At 41.1% G+C, this 23,093-nt stretch overlaps 1 protein-coding gene across 1 annotated transcript in view; it reads left to right on the forward strand.

Moving 5' to 3' along the window:
- The window catches only part of LOC137501301 (uncharacterized), an 85,652-nt gene extending 80,801 nt beyond the window's left edge, over positions 1 to 4,851 (forward strand). The window contains exon 4 of the mRNA XM_068228296.1: positions 4,663 to 4,851. Within this exon, the coding sequence (XP_068084397.1) occupies positions 4,663 to 4,851 (189 nt within the window). The remainder of the gene's footprint in view (positions 1 to 4,662) is intronic.
- Positions 4,852 to 23,093: the final 18,242 nt, after the last annotated feature.

The following is a 23,093-nucleotide window of genomic DNA, read 5'->3' on the forward strand; positions in this document are numbered from 1 at the left end:
ATTGATTGATTGATTGATTGATGAACGAGTTTTGGAAGCAAATAAGCAAATACAAACAGATGGGGGTGGGAATTGTAAAACTATTCAACAAGGTTTTTAATGGGGGAAAGTACCGAAAGAATGGGAATATGGGATTATTTGCTCAATGTATAAAAAGGAAGGGAATAGAAACCTACCTAACATTTACCGAGGAATAACTCTCTTAGATTCATTGAGTAAAATTTATAGAGGTGTTTTGGTAAATAGGTTAAGGGAATGGTCTGGAAATAATGGTATAATTTATAAATTCCCAGGAGGATTCAGGAAAGGGAGGCAAACAATAGGCAATATCATGATTGTGAAGTTGAAAGCAGAAAAGTACATGGTCTGGGAAAGAGGTAGCGTGTTTCTGGCAGCGATCAGTTTTGAGAAAGCTTTTGACACCGTGAGTAGAAGAGCGTTAACAGTAAAATTAGGGAGGTTGTGAGTTTCTAGGAAGATGATCTGTGCGATAGAGGCGTTGCATCAGAAAGTATTTAGTAGCATCAAACTAGAGGATAATGTAATAAGTAAGCCGATATAATGCAAGCTGGATCTAAATCAAGGCTGCAAATTATCGCCCATATTATTCGTATTATTTTTAAATGATATACTGGACGGGCATGGAGGGGAAAATTGGGCTGTTCAGGCGGTGAGCAATATAGAGATTGCAGGTCTGATATTCGCAGACGATATTTTGTTAATGACTTTAACAAGGGGGGGGGGGGCTGCAGAAAAGTATGGATAAATTAGCTGAACACGCAGAGAAGTGGTCGTTAAAAATCAATTGTAACAATTCGAAGGTGATGACTTTAAGGAAGAGGAAGAGGACAAAAATTAAGGGAATGGATGATTCAGGGAGTAAGAATAGAGGAAGTAGGTAGATTAGAATACCTAGGAGTGCTGCTAAATAGCAGAGGAGGATAGGATGACCACATCAAGAGGTGCAAACTGAGAGGAGTTGTAGCTCTCGCTGCATTTAAAATTCTCGTTGCTAAACACCCAGGGATAAGCTATAAAATACTGAGATTATTACTAAAAACGCTAGTTACAAACAGAGCTTTATATGGGGTAGAATTATGGAGATTAGAAAATACAGGGTTAGCTTGAACCAAATAATACATAAATTCAGCAAGACTGTTATTAGATTACGACAATGTACAGTCAGTATAGGGGCATTAATAATATGCGAAGAGTTTATAGAGGTAGATTGCGTTAAAAGTGTAATGAATTACTGGTCGAGACTTAGGAGGGGCAAAGGCGGTATTTTGCTGCAGGAAGCATATAAACAAGAATTGAAAGCAATGTATGATGATTGTTGGCTTTCAAAAATTAAAACCTATGTTGAGAAGCTGGGTAAGGTATATACTGGTGGAAGGTATGGAAGGGGAAAAATAGCAGAACACACAGGGCCATGATGAGAATTAAGGACATACAGATGCAGAAATGGTTTGAAGAAAACAGGGAAAGGCCTTCGCTCAGTCTATTCTATAAGATCTACCAAATCTCCAAATTAAGCATAAGATGCGGTGAAGGAAGATTAAAAGGCGGGATATTATGGTGGCTGATGGGATTGTATATAAATAAGGGATGGATTATGAGTAAAGAGAGTTCACATTGTATTCTTTGTAAGGAAATGACTGATGACCTGCATCTGCTTTGCTCTTGTACAGAGACAGAGAAGCTAAGGGCAATGTTCCTAAGCGTGAAGCAACAAGAAATGTGTAGGCAAAATGATGAAAGGAAAATCGTAGTATGGATAGCGAATCAATGGAGATAAGAAGGCGGCTTGAATAGGTTCCTTTGTGCAGTTAAAAAACTATGCTTAAGGAAAGTGAGAAGTAGTGTGTGGTGTAATTAATCAAACACATAGGGGTAAACAGTGTAGTAGCCAGCATAAGTGGGTTAGTAGTTGATTGGCACTGAGCAATTTAAAAAAGTTATGATATCGTCGGAGTGTAGTGGTAAACTCTACCAGACAAGCTGACAGGGCAGGATGTAGAAGTAGGTCTATACATGGTTGCACTATCTTTCCTCTGTCACTATCTATCGTCTTAGTAATTTGTCGCTTATCCTTCTTTTGTACGTACCCTCAGCAGGTTACATAACATTTTCCAGGCTCCTGGTCAGCACCAGACCCTACCTAGAAGTAAGCACTTCTGGTAGGAGCGGTTATTATTTGATTATCATTCCTATTAGTATGTAATTATTGTAGGCCCGTGAGCAGCCTCACGTTTGCAGGTAATTCTTCTGTTAGTTCAAAATACATATTGTCTTGTGAGTAGCCTCACATTTCCTGGCAGTTATAGTTCACCTGGTTATCACGGGACTCCTGCGGGCGGTGATCATTGTGGGGGGACCCCACTGTTAATGTTGTGAGCAGCCTCGCGGCATTGGGCTCCGCCGGGCAGTGACCACCGCGTGGGGGCCCTACACACTTGTAATAGCTTGTGTATTATTAATAACTGTATTTTAGTTCCTTCGGGTCCGGTAATGAGTTGACTGGAAGCCATTTTTTCTTTGTAAAATTCGAACTTAACTATTACTATCATTGTGATTAATATTCAATTCTACCGGGCGAGTTGGCTGTGCGGTTAGTGGCACGCAGCTGTGAGCTTGCATCCGGGAGATAGTGGGTTCGAATCTCACTGTCGGCAGCCCTGAAGTTGGTCTTCCGTGGTTTCCCATTTTCACACCAGGCAAATGCTGGGGCTGTACCTTAATTAAGGCCACGGCCACTTCCTTCCCACTCCTAGCTCTCTCCTATCCCATCGTCGCCATAGGTCATGTCCGTGTCGGTGCGACGTAAAGCCACTACCAAAAAAATTCAATTCTTGTTGGTTGTTATGGAACTGAACATTGTAATGGGCGAAGGCCTGTAAAGTTCAAGTCAATAACAGTCTACTAATATCTAAAAGACTGGAGATGTAACAGACGTGAAAATCGGTATTTCGAATCTCCCTTAAAAAGAGAGAAACTTACTATTTCTTCGGAAAATACACTTAAAGGTAGGGGGAAAGGACTTAAAAAAGGTTTGAATTATTATTATTATTATTATTATTATTATTATTATTATTATTATTATTATTATTATTATTATTATTATTAGACGTGCAACGAACCAACGGGGCGTGACTGTACTGACATTATTAGATCTCAGCAGTGCCTTCGACACTGTCAATTCTCAGTTACTACTGCAGAAACTTCGAGAGCTAAATTTTAATAGTGTACCACTTCGATTCTTTTCATCTTACCTTGAAAATCGCCGGCAACGTGTGGCGGTTGGAAATTTGAGTTCAGGATGGCAAAGTAAGACCCTCGGTGTACCTTAGGGGTCGGTTCTCAGACCACTGTTATTTATCATCCAAAATTAATGATGTATCAAATATCTTAAATTCTGCAAATTGCAAGTGTACGCGGATGATGTACAGATTTATTATCATTCAAAACCGAATGATATTGATACTGCAATTACTAAAATAAATTACGACCTTCAAGATCTTAGTGACTATGCAAATAAAACCGTTCATTAATGAACCCAAATAAGACTCAAGTTATTATTATCGGTACCAGTAAAAATCTATATTCCATCAAGCAACAGGACATATTTTAAACAACAAAATCATACCCTACTCTACTTCAGTGACTAACTTAGGAATTATTATCACTGAGACCCTAAATTGGACTCAACAGGTGATAAGCTCATGTAATAAAGTACATAAATGCTTATATCCCATGAAACGATTCGCTAACGTATTCTCTGTTCGACTTAAAGTACAAATAATTCGCTCCCTGAAACTGCCTGTATTTGACTACTGAGACACTGTGTTGACTGAAATAATCTGCGACAGTAACAAGAATCTGGACCGGAATCTGACCAGCTGCGTGAGACATATCTTTAATCTGCGATATGATGCTCATATATCACCTTATTATAAGGAGCTGTCGTGGCTTCGAGTGCACCAGCGCCGTGAATTTCACATGCTATCACATCTGCACAAAGTACTTTCCACTAATACTCCTGACTATCACTATCTTCATCTTTTTCTTACCTCTCGTCCTACCAAGAACACAATACAGGGTCTGACTCTTGCCGTACCTGTAAACCGCACTGCTGTGTACAACCACTCCTTCATAATCTCTGAATCTAGGTCATGGAATTCGCTACCTGCGAACATTAGAGACAATCCACCTCATCGCAAATTTAAAGTGGCTTGCCGTGAGCATTTGCTGGGTAGATCCCGCTGCCTTGCTGGATAATTGTTGAGTGAATGAAGGAATGAATGAGATGAATGAATGGATTACTGTAGTTACATCATTTAAATGTACTTTATTTTGTGTATTTTAAAATTAAGGATTATTTCATTCTTCTTCTTATTATTATTAATAATATAATTTGTTTTATTTGTATTCGAAATTATAAGTTATGTAAATGTATACTCTTCTAGTGCTTAAGTGTAAGAGAGGGCCTTGAGCCCTAACTTCGCCACCAATAAAGGCATTATCTATCTATCTATCTATCTATCTATCTATCTATCTATCTATCTATCTATCTATCTATCTATCTATCTATCTATCTTTCTATCTATCTATCTGTTTTTTTCCTTGTTCATAGCATGAACATGAATTGGTCTTCTTTTACAGGGTACTTACTACCTAAGGAACTGGACTATTGAACTAGACCCATCATCTTATTTCCCCGAGTTGCCCTATGGAAAGTACAAAGGGGAATGCATTTTCCTTCTTAACAAGGAAAGATTAGGTTGCTGGAGATTAAACGCTGAGATTACCGAAAAGACTGTATACGGTAATAATGGATTATTTTTAGGCTAGTAATTAATGTGAGAATTCATATTTTATTAATAATACTCGAAGTATATCGAGCCTTGGCTGAACAGAGATTCAATTGGTATGTGTTGTAATAAAATAAATATTACATATGTTTTTGACTTCAATTCCTCGTGTAATTTTTACCGCTTCCAGACCTCAGTTGGATATTGTGCACCATTTCCTGTCCTTAAACCCGACTAACTCAGGGGGGAGGTAGAGCGTGCGGTGCCGTCCCAAAGTGGCCGAAAGAAAATCTCTAAATAAACTTACACTAATGAGTACATGTACAGGAGATATGGCGGCATATCTTGAAATGGTATATATATAAGGGGTAATGGATTTATTGGTCCCAAAGCATATATATGATCCATACTAATTGAAAAACAAAGATAAAAATTAGGAAACTTGACCCCAAAATCGGTCGTAAAAATGCGACTCGCATATGAATGAAAATACATGACAACAAATGTAAAGAAAACTCTAAACAGAGAAAAATGCGGGCAGCGACCCGAAAAACAAAGTTACAAAGTATATTTACATGTAGAAATGATCCGTGTTACGTAACAATTAAGTACTTGCGCCAGATAAGTACCTAAGTCCATTTGCCCTTGGGCATCGATAATAAACCTTTCGTGTAATGTTCCGGAAATACTAATACACTAGAATTCGAGCATTATTAGAGTATATTTATTGAAGAATATTACAGGCTTTCGGCCCAAATACATGTTCCCGTTACAAAGAAGAAAAATCTATATAAATAAAATCGTAACGACCGTGTGTCTGTATACTGACTATTTTGACGTAATTTCCGTACAGTTATCCGTTTCATGTGCAATAATGATCATCTGCATAATTTTTAGCTTTGGCATCTGTCTGTTTTTCTGTTTGTTTGCCTGTTTGTCTGTCCTTCTATAACTTGAAAACTACTGGATATATTTCCACCCAACTTCATATTTAGAATCCGCCTATCCTTGGGTAGGTTTTAGGGCAAACATTGTTTCGAAATCCATGAAATGATCTGGGGTTTATACGAAACCGAGAACGTGATTTTGCACTCCCTCAAAATATGCACAACCAAATTTAATGGAAATCTATCTGCCTTAATGAAAATTAATTTCTGAACCTTTTTTCTCATCTGCATCATTTCGATAATAGGATTAATAAAAGGAGATATCATTATCGGACCGTTTTTCTGTACAAGTCCCACCAGACTTAACGCAAGAGCGGGTGCGTGTAAAGCGTATTTCTTACAACTTGAAAACTACTGAAGACATTTGAACCAAACTTTATATTTAGTATCCACATGTCCAAGGGTAGGTTTTTGTGTCTGTCTGTTTCTTTGTTTGTTTGTTTGTTTGTCTTTCTATAACTTGAAAACTACTGGATATATTTCCACCAAACTTCATATTTAGATTCCACCTGTCCTTGGATAGGTTTTAGGGCAAATATTGTTTCTACTTCCCTGAACTGACTGGGGGTATATACGAAACCGAAACAGTGATTTTGCACTCCCTCAAACTATGCACAACCAAACTTAATGGAAATCTACCTGCCTTAAAGGAAATTAATTTCTAAATCTTTTTTCTCGTGTGCATCATTTCGATAACAGGGTTAATAAAGGAGATATCATTAACGGACCGTTTTTCGGTACAAGTCCCACCGTACTTAACGCAAGAGCGGGTGCGTGTAAAGCGTATTTCTTACAACTTGAAAACTACTGAAGATATTTGAACCAAACTTTATATTTAGCATCCACCTATCCAAGGGTAGGTTTTAAGGTCAATATTATTTAAAATTCCCGGAACGGACTGGGGCTTTATAGGGAACCGAAATTGTGGTTTTACTCTCCCACAATATATTAAGAACAAGACCAGCCTGACTGGAAATCGATCAGACTTGATGAAAATCCAATTCTATATCTGTTCTCATATGCATTTTCTCAACAGGAGGATTAATAAGGGAGATATCATGAAAGATCGTTTTTTCAGGCTAATTCCAACGGACATAGTCCAAAAAGTGTTCATACGTGGAGCAGAGTCCTTATCTATCTACACTGACTGACAGAGCAAATGCAACACCAAGAAGGAGTGGTCAGAACTTTATGCCAATTGCAGGGTAGACTGACGTCACTGAGGTATGCTCATGATGTGAAATGCGCCGCTGTGCTGCGCACGTAGCGAACGATAAATGGGACACGGCGTTGGCGAATGGCCCACTTCGTACCGTGATTTCTCAGCCGACAGTCATTGTAGAACGTGTTGTCGTGTGCCACAGGACACGTGTATAGCTAAGAATGCCAGGCCGCCGTCAACGGAGGCATTTCCAGCAGACAGACGACTTTACGAGGGGTATGGTGATCGGGCTGAGAAGGGCAGGTTGGTCTCTTCGTCAAATCGCAGCCGATACCCATAGGGATGTGTCCACGGTGCAGCGCCTGTAGCGAAGATGGTTGGCGCAGGGACATGTGGCTCGTGCGAGGGGTCCAGGCACAGCCCGAGTGACGTCAGCACGCGAGGATCGGCGCATCCGCCGCCAAGCGGTGGCAGCCCCGCACGCCACGTCAACCGCCATTCTTCAGCATGTGCAAGACACCCTGGCTGTTCCAATATCGACCAGAACAATTTCCCGTCGATTGGTTGAAGGAGGCCTGCACTCCCGGCGTGCGCTCAGAAGACTACCATTGACTCCACAGCATAGACGTGCACGCCTGGCATGGTGCCGGGCTAGAGCGACTTGGATGAGGGAATGGCGGAACGTCGTGTTCTCCGATGAGTCACGCTTCTGTTCTGTCAGTGATAGTCACCGCAGACGAGTGTGGCGTCGGCGTGGAGAAAGGTCAAATCCGGCAGTAACTGTGGATCGCCCTACCGCTAGACAACGCGGCATCATGGTTATGGGCGCTATTGCGTATGATTCCACGTCACCTCTAGTGCGTATTCAAGGCACGTTAAATGCCCACCGCTACGTGCAGCATGTGCTGCGGCCGGTGGCACTCCCGTACCTTCAGGGGCTGCCCAATGCTCTGTTTCAGCAGGATAATGCCCGCCCACACACTGCTCGCATCTCCCAACAGGCTCTACGAGGTGTACAGATGCTTCCGTGGCCAGCGTACTCTCCGGATCTCTCACCAATCAAACACGTGTGGGATCTCATTGGACGCCGTTTGCAAACTCTGCCCCAGCCTCGTACGGACGACCAACTGTGGCAAATGGTTGACAGAGAATGGAGAACCATCTCTCAGGACACCATCCGCTCTCTTATTGACTCTGTACCTCGACGTGTTTCTGCGTGCATCGCCGCTCGCGGTGGTCCTACATCCTACTGAGTCGATGCCGTGCGCATTGTGTAACCTGCATATCGGTTTGAAATAAACATCAATTATTCGTCCGTGCCGTCTCTGTTTTTTCCCCAACTTTCATCCCTTTCGAACCACTCCTTCTTGGTGTTGCATTTGCTCTGTCAGTCAGTGTATATAAATCAAATCGTAGCAACCGTGTGCCTGTGCATTGACTATTCTGGCGAAATTTCCGTACAGGTTTCCGTTTAAGGGGTAATAATGATCATCTGCATATTTTTAGCTATAGCTTCCTGAAAGTCCTAAATTGCCCAAAATCAAGGTTGCCTCATAATCTGCCACACGAGCTGGAAAATTGAAATTAAGCAAAATTATACGTTTTAGCCGGTAACCTATGGAAAATTCCAAGATTTTTAAATTTTTCATTTTTATGCCGAAGAATATCGAAATATGGAGGCAGTTTTAACGACGGTGTAGATCTTCGTTTCGAGGTATTTCCCGGCTAAACGGTAAGTCCTATCACAAAACGGATGGCACAATCTTCGTTCAATTTGGAGTGATCTACAACTTTGGTCATGTGACTTTTGTCGTCTCTCTCTCTCTCTCTCTCTCTCTCTCTCCCTTATGGGGTGGATTTGGCTGTATATTTCGATTGTTCGTACATTGTGTGCTTTTTACACGTTTGTTACTTAGTTTGACACACTTATAGAAAGATAGAGTAATCGAATTTGGCACGCACATTGACACGACCAATGGCTATATGCGAACCAAATTTTATGATTTCAGCTTCCACATAAGCATGTGAAAAGTAATGTAAAATGTTAAAAATGTACTCAATTTTCACCTCATTCAAATACCGTAACACAATCGAACCCATAAATATGGGAGATACGAGATTTTTTTTAAAAAGCAGACATGTAGAGAGTTAAAAGGGAAGTCTGAGGGTGCAAACCGTTTGTTGGTATGATCTACCGTTTAGGAGCAGTAAATCTCGAAATGAAGGTTTGCACTTACAAACGTGCCCATGCTTATCTGTCATCTATATAAATATAATCGTAACGACTGTGTGCCTGTACATTAACTATTTTGGCATAATTTCCGTACAGTTATCCGTTTCAGGTGTAATAATGACCATCTGAATATTTCTCAGCTTTGGTGTTTGTTTGTTTGTCTGATTGTATGAGACCGATCTCGATAGCTGCAGTCGCTTAAGTGCGGCCAGTATCCAGTAATCGGGAGATAGTGGGTTCGAGTCCCACTGTCGACAGCCCTGAAGATGGTTTTCCGTGGTTTCCCATTTTCACACCAGCCAAATGCCAGGGCTGTGCCTATATTAAGGCCACGGCCGCTTCCTTCCACTTCCTAGACATTTCCTACACCATCGTCACCATAAGACATATCTGTGTCGGTGCAACGTAAAGCATATATCATACATACATACATACATACATACATTATCATTATAGCTGTTATGCCTTTCAGCGTTCAGTCTGCAAGCCTCTGAGAATTTACTAAACGTCGCCACAATCCTCGATTTGCAACTAGTGTTGTGGCCTCATTTAGTTCTATACCTCTTATCTTTAAATCGTTAGAAACCGAGTCTAATCATCGTCGTCTTGGTCTCCCTCTACTTCTCTTACCCTCCATAACAGAGTCCATTATTCTCCTAGGTAACCTATCCTATTCCATTCGCCTCACATGACCCCACCACCGAAGCCGGTTTATGCGTACAGCTTCATCCATCGAGTTCATTCCTAAATTAGCCTTTATCTCCTCATTCCGAGTACCATCCTGCCATTGTTCCCACCTGTTTGACCAGCAATCATTCTTGCTACTTTCATGTCTGTTACTTCTAACTTATGAATAAGATATCCTGAGTCCACCCAGCTTTCGCTCCCGTAAAGCAAAGTTGGTCTGAAAACAGACCGATGTAAAGATAGTTTCGTCTGGGAGCTCACTTCCTTCTTACAGAATACTGCTGATCGCAACTGCGAGCTCACTGCATTAGCTTTACTACACCTTGATTCAATCTCACTTACTATATTACCATCCTGGGAGAACACACAACCTAAATACTTGAAATTATCGACCTGTTCTAGCTTTGTATCACCAATCTGACATTCAATTTTGTTGAACTTCTTACCTACTGACATCAATTTAGTCTTCGAGAGGCTAATTTTCATACCATACTCATTGCACCTATTTTCAAGTTCCCAGATATTAGACTGCAGGCTTTCGGCACAGTCTGCCATTAAGACCAAGTCGTCAGCATAGGCCAAAATGCTTACTACATTTCCACCTAACTGAATCCCTCCCTGCCATTTTATACCTTTCAGCAGGTGATCCATGTAAACTACGAACAGCAAACGTGAAAGATAGCAGCCTTGTCTAACCCCTGTAAGTACCCTGAACCAAGAACTCATTCTACCACCAATTCTCACTGAAGCCCAATTGCCAACATAAATGCCTTTGATTGATTTTAATAATCTACCTTTAATTCCATAGTCCCCCAGTATGGCGAACATCTTTTCCCTCGGTACCCTGTCATATGCTTTCTCTAGATCTACGAAACATAAACACAACTGCCTATTCCTCTCGTAGCTTTTTTTCAATTACCTGGCGCATACTGAAAATCTGATCCTGACAGCCTCTCTGTGGTCTGAAACCACACTGGTTTTCATCCAACTTCCTCTCAACGACTGATCGCACCCTCCCTCCAAGATGCCAGTGAATACTTTGCCTGGTATACTAATCAATGAGATACCTCGATAGTTGTTGCAATCCTTCCTGTTCCCTTGCTTACAGATAGGTGCAATTACTGCTTTTGTCCACTCTGAAGGTACCTTACCAACACTCCACGCTAATTTTACTACTCTTTGAAGCCATTTCATCCCTGCATTCCCACTATACTTCACCATTTCAGGTCTAATTTCATCTATTCCTGCTGCCTTATGACAATGGAGTTTATTTACTATCCTTTCCACTTCCTCAAGCATAATTTCACCAACATCATTTTCCTCCTCCCTATGAGCTTGGCTGTTTGCAACACCACCTTGATGATTTCCTTTTACATTGAGAAGATGTTCAAAATATTCCCTCCACCTCTCCAGTGATTCCCTGGGATCTATTATGAGTTCACCTGAATTACTCAAAACACTGTTCATTTCCTTTTTCCCTCCTTTCCTAAGATTCTTTATTACTGTCCAGAAAGGTTTTCCTGCTGCTTGACCTAGCCTTTCCAGGTTATTACCAAAATCTTCCCATGACTGCTTTTTGGATTCAACAACTATTTGTTTCGCTCTGTTTCTTTCATGTACGTACAAAGCCCTATCTGCCTCAGCCCTTGTTTGGAGCCATTTTTGATAAGCCTTCTTTTTACGTTTACAAGCTGCTCTCACTTCAGCATTCCACCAAGATGTTCGCCTTTTCCCATCTTTACACACAGTTGTTCCTAGGCATTCCCTTGCTGTTTCTACTACAGCATCCCTGTATGCTACCCATTCACTTTCTATATCCTGAACCTGCTTACTGTCTACTGTTCGAAACTTCTCACTAATCATATCCATGTACTTCTGTCTAATTTCCTCGTCCTGGAGATTTTCTACCCTTATTCGTTTGCAGACAGATTTCACTTTCTCTACCTTAGGCCTAGAGATACTTAGTTCACTACAGATCAGATAGTGGTCTGTATCATCGAAAAATCCGCGAAAAACTCGTACATTCCTAACAGATTTCCTGAATTCAAAGTCTGTTAAGATATAGTCTATTATGGATCTGGTACCCCTAGCCTCCCATGTGTAGCGGTGAATAGCCTTATGCTTGAAGAATGTATTCGTAACAGCTAAACCCATACTAGCATAGAAGTCCAGCAAACGCTTCCCATCCCCATTAGCTTCCATATCTTCCCCACATTTACCAATCACGCTTTTGTATCCTTCAGTTCTATTCCCAACTCTCGCATTGAAATCGCCCATTAGCACTATTCTATCCTTGCTGTTGACCCTGACCACGATGTCACTCAATGCTTCATAAAACTTGTCAACTTCATCCTCATCTGCACCCTCACATGGTGAATACACGGACACAATTCTAGTTCTAATTCCTGCAACTGACAAATCTACCCACATCATTCGCTCATTTACGTGCCTAACAGAAACTATGTTGCGTGCAATGGTATTCCTGATAAAGAGCCCTACCCCAGACTCTGCCCTTCCCTTTCTAACACCCGTCAAGTACACTGTATATTCTCCTATCTCTTCCTCATTATCTCCCCTTACCCGAATATCACTTACTCCTAGCACATCCAGATGCATCCTCTTTGCTGACTCAGCCAGTTCTACCTTCTTTCTTCCATAAGCCCCATTAATATTGATAGCTCCCCATCGAATTCCATTTCGTTCGCCAAGTTGTTTCCAAGGAGTTCCTCGCCTGTCAAATGGGAGTGGGACTCCATTACTCCCATAGGTCCGAGGCTTGCTTAAAGTGTTCTGAGCTCGGTAAATTCATGAAGCAGGATGCTGCCCTACTTGCACATATTCTCCCGTCACTGAGAGAACCGAACCTGATGTAAACAAAGAAAAATGTGTATCCGTATGTATCCATCCGCGGTCTAAATGCTGATTGGAGAATCACTGGGCTAGTTCCGGACACATGGCAGGAACCACGTGGACAGTCTTGAAACTGTCGTTACTTCGCTTGACTGCGGCTATTACATCAGGATTAGCTCTACATAGACTGTTGCCGGATACCACTGACGTCAACATGTACAGTAGTTGACAGGCAATTGTGTTGCGGATTACGGCACAAATTATACTCACTGTCCGCGAAAAATAAACAACAATGAATGACAAATGGCATCTCGATATTTAACATATCAGAAAAGAAAGATAGATTCGAATTTATGGCCGAAACGTAAATACGTAATAAATCAATCATAACAGCGCATATAAGTAAAACTTCACATATCTAATCAAGTAAAATTCTAGCGAGGAACTTAGAAGAGGCATATTAAAACAATAAAATGTACAGTACCGGTACTTTACCTAATCAGAATATGATAAAGGACGAACGCCTTCCAAGTAAGCGCTTTTTCGATTCCCCAGGTGTTCTTACCAATCCTTGGGGCAGTCGTTCGCTGCGTGCGGTATTAATGCTCCACTCCGAAACACAAGTGAACTCGGATGTCAGCTTCGCAAATCCTTTAAAGTTAAAGTCGGGTATTTCTTACAAAATTTATGAAACACATTCAATGCAATTGCCTTCTCGCCACTTTTCAAAGATTTCCCTTTGAGATGCTTAACGAACTCAACTCGGTGAACCACATTGCACAAGAACAAGTAATGTCTCACTCACTCACTTACTCACGCACTGTACTGCTTGCTTCCCAAGCTCACAGCTTAACAAAATGGCGGGTCAAGCATGAGCGAATGCGTCCCTCGTGCTCTTCAATTTGAAATGCTTGTTTATTTTAAATAACATTGAATACAAATAGTTTTTTGTATATTTCTCTGACTTAAATTATTTGAGGAATTATATTTCGGACATTTTGCATCTAGGATCGCATTAGCCATGATGTGGCTAACGGACTAGTTTCATGTCTCCGCGTAGGTGTCCCGCGGCAGCACTAACCAATAAACGTTAACCCAAGCATGTGCTTATGTTTACATCAGGACTGGTTCTCTCGGTGAATTCACTATAGTCCAAGTGAGGATCTCTCCTCTAACGGGTTATGGACCACCGGTGAATTGTATAGTCCTAGCCGCCTAAGCACAAGGAGGGCCACGAGTCCACGACTCGGAATATGTCCGAGATGCCCACTCCCATTCCATAGCAACTGGTATTCCGACTCTCAGGACCACTTACTAGGCCACTCAGCCGTTGCCCATGGTTTACGAACTAGGACGTGACTACAGTAGCCCGCAAACATGAACCATAAGCAAATATCAAAAAAAAAAAAAAAAAAAAAAAAAAAAGAATTGATTGTATGAGTTCTTATAACTTGAAAACTACTTAATATATTTCTACCAAACTTGATATTTAGAATCCACCTGTCCTCGAATAGGTTTTAGGGCCAATATTATTTCGGAATACCTAAATTTACTGGGGGTTTGTCCGAAACTTAAACCATAATTTTGCACTCCCTCAAAATATGCACCTCCAAAATTAATAGAAATCTACAATCCTCTAAAAAAAATTCTCATGTGCATCTTTCGACAGGAGTATTAATAAGTGAGATATCATGAATGGTCGGCTTTGCAGGTTAAGTCAAGCGGGCACAGCCCAAAAGGTGTTGTACGTGGAGCAGATTCCTTATCTATCCATATAAATAAAATCGTAACGACTGTCTGTGCCCGTACATTGACTACTTTGGTGAAATTTTCCTACAGCTACCCGTTTGAGGGGTAATAATGAGCATCTGCATATTTTTGGTGTAGTTTTCTGGAAGTCCTAATTTTAACCCCCTTACCCAAAATCTAGATTGCGGCATAATCTGCCAGTCGAGCAAGAAAATAGAAATTTGGCAAAATTATACGTTTTAGCCTGTAACGGACGTATAACTTCCAAGATCTTTAAAATTTTCACATATTATCCCCGAAGAATATCGAAATATGGAGGCAATTTTAATGATGGTGCAGACCTTCATTTCGAGGTATTTCGTGGGATAAATGGGAAGTCGTTTCACGTAACGGGTGGCACAATCACCGTTCAATTTGGAGTGATATTCAACCTTGGACTTATGATTTTTTGTCGTAACATTATCCCTTATACGTTAGATTCGTCTCTATTTCTGGATTTTAAGTACATTTTGAATTTTACATGCATAATTCATACTTTCAATCACTTACAGGAAAGATAGAATCATCAAACACTACACGAACATTGGCCCACCCAATACCCATGTGTGAGCCAAATGCTGTCACATAATTATCCGATAAGTAATGCAATGTAAGATAATCTTACACAAATTTCACCTTATTCAACGTTTCTAACTCAATCTGACCGATGAATAGATGAGATGCGAGAAAATATCATAGGACCAGCCATTTAGGTCACTAAATACTGCGTCTTATGGTACAATCTTTTTGTCCATATGACGTACCGTTTAGCTGCAGTTCATCTGTAAATGAAGGTCAGCAATATTGTAAATATGCATATACTGTACTTTCGTGTGTCGATCTATATATATTCATTGATGTCGATTTGTAGTGATCGAGAAAGTGTGTGTCTGCTATTGTAATCAGTACTCCCCACACAGACTTTGACTGGCATTAGGAATGGGTCCTTCTCCAGCTCCTGTGTAACTGGCATTAGTAAGGAGGGCCTACCATTGTAATGAATAATTCACTTCTCGATTTGACTTGCAGAAGGCAAGGGAGCATGCAATTTTGTTCAATGCTCCCCTATCCGATTGTGTTTGGCTGTAGGCAAAGGTGCCCGCCATTATAAACAAATGTACCCATCTAAAATATGACTAGCATTAGGCATAGTGACCTGCTAATTTAACGGAAACTCACCAACTCTGTGTGACTGGCTGTAAGCTGGCTGGCAGAAGGAAATAGGGCATGTCATTGTAATGATAACTGCACAACTCAATTTTGACTGGTAGTAGGGAAGTTTCCTGCCATTATAATAAAAACTCCTCAACTGTTATCTGCCTGGAAGTAGGAAAGGGGTCTGCCATTGTAACGAAAACTCTACAAATCTATTGTGACCGCGCACTAGGCAATGGGGCCTGCAATTATAATTAAACTTCCCAACTCGATTGTGAATGGCTGTAGGCAAGTGAGCCTGCCGTTATCATCACAACTCCGCAACCCACACTTTACATTGGAAACAACGTATGGGGACCTCTCCATGCTATTTCTCGGATAAGGCTAAGAGACATGCAATTTTCAAACAATCGTATTTACTGCACGTACAGTATTTACTTCGATATCCGTATACAACGTAGAATACCGTAGCGAAGCACGGGTAAATTTGTTAGTATATATATATGAACTAAATCTACCATGCGGATGCCCACATGGGCGGAAAACAGGGCCACATGCAAGCGCCACCTTTACAAAATAAAACTAAACGAAGTCTACAATGTGGACGCTCACATGGGCGAAAAACCGGGCCACATCAAGCGCCACCCTTACAAAATAAAAATTAAGTCTCCTATGTGGACGCCCATATGGGCGGATAGCCTATCCACAGGTGAGCGCCACCCTTATAATTACCTTAGTGACCGGCCGTGCCGTCCCCCCTGATGAGGACAAAAAGGAGCCGCCCTCCCTGGAACGACACGTCCGGTCCTTTACGCAGTTGATAAAGCTATATCCTCACAATTCCGTTTGATTACAGGCCACACGCGTGCTGGAATCCAGCACCCCATACGCCCCCTCTCTCCCTCTCTCCCTCTCAAGCCCAGCTATTCACCTTTACCAACAACATTTGGGATAGGCCCGCCCTATCCCTCCCTCTTGTGTCATCCCCTACTGCCCCCTTCCTACAAAAAACAATAAAATAGACAATAAAAAGATACAAATTTACAAAGTCTACTCTGTGGACGTTCACATGTGCGCAAACTAATCCTCATGTGAGCGCCACCCTTATGAGTAACTTATTCTAAACTCCTCTACCCTAAAGCTTACACACACTTATTTACTCAAAACCTCAAGGCCTGATCTATATTATTGAATCCTCATAAAATCAACATATCATCCTCAGCAGAACAGTGTTTTCAAGCTCCGCTTTCTTAGCATTCTGTTAACCGCAGCTCATGTGACTTCATTCTTGTTACCTAATCGCCGTATTCACCTAGCGACTTAGCAATTCTTAATATTTCTTATGCACTAACGTACTTCCAAGTACATTCCAGATCGCTTGTGAGTCAACAGTTGAGTCATGATTTTTCCTTATCTAACTTACAACTTTTGTTTTTCAATTATACGAGCATGCCTTGCCATACCATTATAACACGACGTACCTTTTTCGCTTATACCTTCCAAAATACAATATCTTGCCACTTCCCTACTCATATTTACACTCCCCACACCTTTCACATTCACCATGTAACTCCACGTTAAATAATCATATACAACAGAATCTACTGACTTTTTGTCTTTAACTTAACTAACTTTCACTCACTCTTCACACATATTTGTCACCATACTTTTCCTACTTAACAGCACTAATCAACTCTACACGTAATAATCCTTATCTCTAATAATTTTACTCATCACTCATACATGCTCCTCAAATTCATTCTCACTTTACTCCCTTAGCTCTTCAAACTTTCTTTGTATGAACTTTCCCCTTTTAACTATATTTCACAAACTCTCCTTACCGCACATAAATACCTGTTTAATTCACCTCTGTTCTCCCATTCTTCGATAATCCAACCAAAGATTTTTTGCTCATCCCCTTTTTCTAATAATTTCCGATTATTGGCACTCAAAAGTTTTATTTCTTACCTTTTCCGTATCTTTACTATTATCTATTAAGTGTAGATCATTGCATGATATCCCACATGATACGCATAATGCCTTCTCTTTACCCTTTGTCCATGCCTTATTGTCGTATAGCCCCAGGAGCCACCATAGTAATCCTCCTCTGTTCCTGTGCTCTTCTAACAATTTCTGCCTTTGTATAACTCTAATCCTCCTCGAAAGCATCCCCTGATCCCTAGCTTCTACCCCAATCCCACCCTCTCCAAGTATAGTTTAATTTTTTCTAGCCAGCACCTCTTATACATGTTTTTCTTTTGTTGTTTGTACGCAGCCTGGAACACTATCCCTCCTTCCCCTCTTTTCAACCCCATCCAGTATTTGACTATTTTCACACACTCAATCTCTATTTCTTCCCCCGCACTGCCTCATGCCTGCTTTATCAGCCATATGGCACTGCATAATAGTCCTACTTTCAAGACCTTTCTTTCTATCATATTTATTTTTAACTACAACAAAAACAGCTTCATGATCCCTAATGCCATTTATTACTTTGGTTTCTCTAAAAAGCGCATCTGGTTTTACCAGCACCACATCCAGGATACTTTTCCCTCTAGTTGGTTCCATCATTTTCTGAATCAGCTGTCCTTTCCATATTAGCGTATTTGCCATTTGTTGGTCTTACTTGCTATCGTTCGCATTTCCTTCCCAATTGACATTTGGTAAATTCAGATCCCCCGCTACAATCACATTCCTTTCCATGTCGTTTCCCGCATAGCTGATTACTACCCGTAATATCTGTAAGAAAAACACATAAAAGAAAACAGAATACATTAGACCGGGGATTCCCAACCTCGGGGCGTGGGGTTTTATCACGGGGGCGTGAAGTGATTTCCGAATTGATTTTTTTAACTCGAATATTACAATTTTGTGTAATAAGCATTTTTCGAATCTCTCCAAGTGATTGTCGCGCCAAGTCAATCGTTCAAAACTGGTAATTGCCAACTGTCGGCACAAACCTCTGCGGAGCCGCGAGGTTGGAGGTAAAATAAGGAATTTGCTGTGTTATGAGGAGCAAAATGTAGCCTGAGAGCAGGTGTGGGAACAAGACCACTCAACGCACGTTTAATTGTACACTTTGTGGACCTACTTGTGTGAAAGTAAACTATGACCATACGCGACATGTTTCAACTCATCAACGATTTAGTAGTTGCTTTCATTTTCCAGTATTATTGTTACATACTGTACAAGGTTTTCTCATAAACAAAATATATTACATGAAGGAGGTAATCGTATAAATGTCGGTATTATATTAAATTGATCTAGTAGCGAGAACAACAGGCAATAATAGAAGGCTAAATTATAATAAATTTATTTAATATAACATGTTAGGTTTTCACGGCTAGCATGAAATACTATGTAGGCCTACTGGTATTTTGGGCTACAACTAATTAATGTTTAATCACAGCAATTAATGAAACAGTGACATTTTCTCACCAAAGATTTTAACTGGCAATAAGTTACTACAATCAGGAGTCGACATTAACTCTGAAGAACAAGGAATATTGGAGATGGCGCAGTAATGAAGATGACAACACATCGCCGATAGACCATCAGTGGCCAGGCCCTTCGACTGTTGATATCTGTGCCTCGTATACTTTCGCAGTGGACGTGTCTGTCAAGTTGTTTATTGTGAGTGTTGTGTATGCTTTGCTGTAACAGTGCGACTGTGTGAATTGTGTTATTTAATATTGTGTCTTTCTTTAAATTGATAACATGACGTCACAACCACGTGCACTTGTTGGTAACAAAGCCACGTGCCTTTTTGACAGCTGTCATCTTGACGGACCCTAACCTCACTTTGAAGGACAATAGAGAGTCGCTAACCTCACTGTTGCCATCTTTACGGCGCTAAACCTCAAGGCTGCCACCTAATGCATGTCGTAGCGCGGGATTTAAAATCCAACAACAGAACATCGCTAACCTCACTGTTGCCATCTTTACGCCGCTAAACCTCAAGACTGAGACCTTATGCATGTCGTAGCGCTGAATTTAAAATCCAACAACAGAACATCGCTAACCTCACTGCTGCTATCTTACTGTTGCTACCTTGGTTATACGCTTTTGTGTTAGTTTACTGTTAATCGCTAAGCTGTTCGCATCATCGAAGTAGGGAGTAACAAGTGTCAAGTAGATTTAAAGAAGAATCTGTTAGCAGAAGATAAAAGTCCGTCATGGAAAAACCTATTTCTAGGTATATTTGCAAAGAGTGTGGAAAAGCATTTTCCCGAAGCTATCACAAGAGACGTCATGAAATATCATGTAGGACAATTTTTCAATGCAAACATTGTAGAAGAGAGTTCAAGAACGCATACAACGTCATGAAGCCGCCTGTAACGTAGCTTCATCGAGGACAAAATACAAAGAGCTGATTTATTTTTAAAAAGTACACCTCTGCGAGAGATTCTTAATTCTTCCTTGTTGTCTAGGCCTGCTACAAGTTCTGTTACTAAGCACAAACTTCAAGATAAAGAGAGGCAAGATCATGATTATGATAATAAGGATAATGATGTTGATCAAAACAGTAGTAAAGGGAAAGTAAAAGAGGGAAATCTTAATGTTTCATTGCCATTACAGCTTGATGATTTTACTTCATTTCCTAAGCCTACTACACGTTCTGTCGTAGTGCAAACATCTCAAGAAGAGATGCAAGATAAAGGAGAAGAAAATTTCAACACTTCATTGCTATCGAAACAAGTTAAGTTTGTACCTAGAAACGCTACTGCCGAAGCACGTATTACATCAAAACAAGTCTCTACACATCAACTGTCTGCATATAGACTCAAAGTTCACAACAAGCCTTTGTTACCCTATGTAGATATAAGATACTGTAAAGACCCCAACGTACTCGTAAAACATTTACAACTGCTAAGAGCCTATCATGATGCCGGTTACACACAGTACAAAGCAGATATTTTTGAAATAGAGCATGAATTACGTCGTGTAGGTATTATTAAGTAATAGATCGCTCTCGACAGTACAACAGCTTAAACACCTTCCTACAGTCCCAGCGCTTACCCTCACCTAAGTCATCCTTCTGTAGTATATAGTCGATCGAGTAGCTATATGCGTATAGATTATTTTCGAACATTCTCCCTTCCTTAGGGTGTTAACAGGAACGCCCGTACTTCAGTTTATCGGAGAGCATGAGGAACGACAAGGCGTGTACGGCCCATGCTAAGAGAGTAAGAGAGAAGGGTAGTGAAAGAAAAATTCATGATTAAGTGGATCCTTCAGTTTATTCAATAAATAGGCAAATAATTATGTCACCTTTTATAGCTGAATTGTAGATTTGTCCCTGAGGGCGTGAAGAGGACGTCGTCCCGCGGCGGCTGCGTCGTCTTGCGGTCGGCGTCGGCGTTGTCTTCCGTCGTTGGTGTTTGTATTAGTGTTGATGACTCGAACCAGAGGCAGGAACGGGGAAATGTGGAGCTTCCACATTTGACGTCATGGGGTACTGGTGTGACACTTCCCTATGGCGAAGCACGCCGAAATAGTTCCCACAGCAGCAAGGATAAAGTTAGAGTCACAGTTCGTATTTGGAATAATACGCAAATGAAACAATCTAGAACCTTCCGAGGTGCGGTGATCAAGCACTTCATAAAGAAAATTAAATTTATCGAGTACAGTCTCTGCACTGTACTCCACCAGCATAATACATTTGTTGAAATAAATGACAGTCCAAATTCCCGTACGTCGTGATTTTCAGATTAACACTGGCACTTAAGATCATAATGCAACACAGTTCAACGGATAGACATAGTCTTTAAATGAAATTGAGGCTGGCTAGAAATACTACCGCTGCTTTCACACAGTCTTTGAACGAAATCAATGCTGACACAGTTAATGCAAGAACACAGTCTTTAAATGAAATAAAGCTGACACAATTAATGCGAGAACACAGTTTTTAAACGAATTCAAAGCTGGCACCGTTTATGTGAGAACACAGTCTTTAAATGAATTCAAGCTGGCGAGAACACAGTCTTTAAACGAATTCAAAGCTGACACAATTAATGCAAGAACACAGTCTTTAAACGAATTCAAAGCTGGCACAGTTTATGTGAGAACACAGTCTTTAAATGAATTCAAGCTGGCGAGAACACAGTCTTTAAACGAATTCAAAGCTGGCACAGTTTATGTGAGAACACAGTCTTTAAATGAATTCAAGCTGGCGAGAACACAGTCTTTAAACGAATTCAAAGCTGACACAATTAATGCAAGAACACAGTTTTAAACGAATTCAAAGCTGGCACAGTTTATGTGAGAACACAGTCTTTAAATGAATTCAAGCTGGCGAGAACACAGTCTTTAAACGAATTCAAATATACAGCCGGACCGAGAGACGAATTATGTCGCGACGTGCTTACTTGCACACACTCGTTGACTCACGGCTTACTGCCGACTCACTCCACTCTCTGCCTTCAGCACACTGCCGTCGCATACCGCACACTCTCTTTCTGCTTTACTGCAGGCTCTCTGCTTACATTCTGCCTTACCCCCCGGCTGGCGACTCGCTTATATTTCGTTCATGCAGCAATGGAACACGAAGGAACCTTCTGCGTGACGTCGCTTGTCCTTGGCCGGTGTTCTGGAACGTCGCGAACTTGCTCGCAGTTCCCATTATGCCTGTGCGCTCGGCGCAAGTTTTAAAGGCTTACGGCCGGGTGTTAGCGAGCTTCTCTTAATAAAAAAATGAAACGTGAATGCTCGTAGGGTGTTACCGTTTCATCTCCCCCCCCTGCTCGGGAAAAAGAAAATTGCTGGGCGATTTTCTTTTCGCTCATCTCCTAGTAAAGTATTTCTTGAGATTGGCCGAGTTGAAGATTCCCTCAACGTCGCTATCTGCCCTTCCTACTTCGTAGGCACCATTATCTAGTGCGGTAAGTATCCTGAAGGGTCCTATGAACAAGGGACAAAATTTGGCGTAAATTCCCTGGTCAGGGTGTGAAACTGCAGGCTTGCGTATTAAAACTAGGTCATCCACTCGTAAGGGTTGTCGAAACTTGTGATGTCGTAACTTCTTTTCTCGGATTTGAGCAGCATGTCGTAATTGCCGAAGTGCCTTGGTAATGCGAGCTTGTTGGCTCACTGCTGCGTCAGGTTGATCAGGCAAAACTCGATCCCAAGGTCTGTCAGGGGTGAGGCCTTTATGTACACTCAAAGGGATGTCCTGAATAGACTCATGCATGGTGGTATTGACGATCCTTTGCATAATGGGCAGAACTTCAACCCACTTCCAATGCTGTTGTCCACAATACAATCTACAGAATCTGGCAATTTCGCGCATAACCCGTTCGGCTGGGTTGGCTTCCGGGTGTCGGATGGAGTTCATGATATGCCTTATCCCAAGTTCTTCCAGTGCAACTTGGAATTCCATGGAGGTAAACTGACTTCCATGGTCTGTTAAGAGAAATTCCGGCTTGCCCATCTCGGGAATTATGTTTCGACGAATCCTGCGG

This window comes from Anabrus simplex, chromosome 6 (genome assembly GCF_040414725.1).
Source record: "Anabrus simplex isolate iqAnaSimp1 chromosome 6, ASM4041472v1, whole genome shotgun sequence".
Lineage (NCBI taxonomy): Eukaryota > Metazoa > Arthropoda > Insecta > Orthoptera > Tettigoniidae > Anabrus > Anabrus simplex.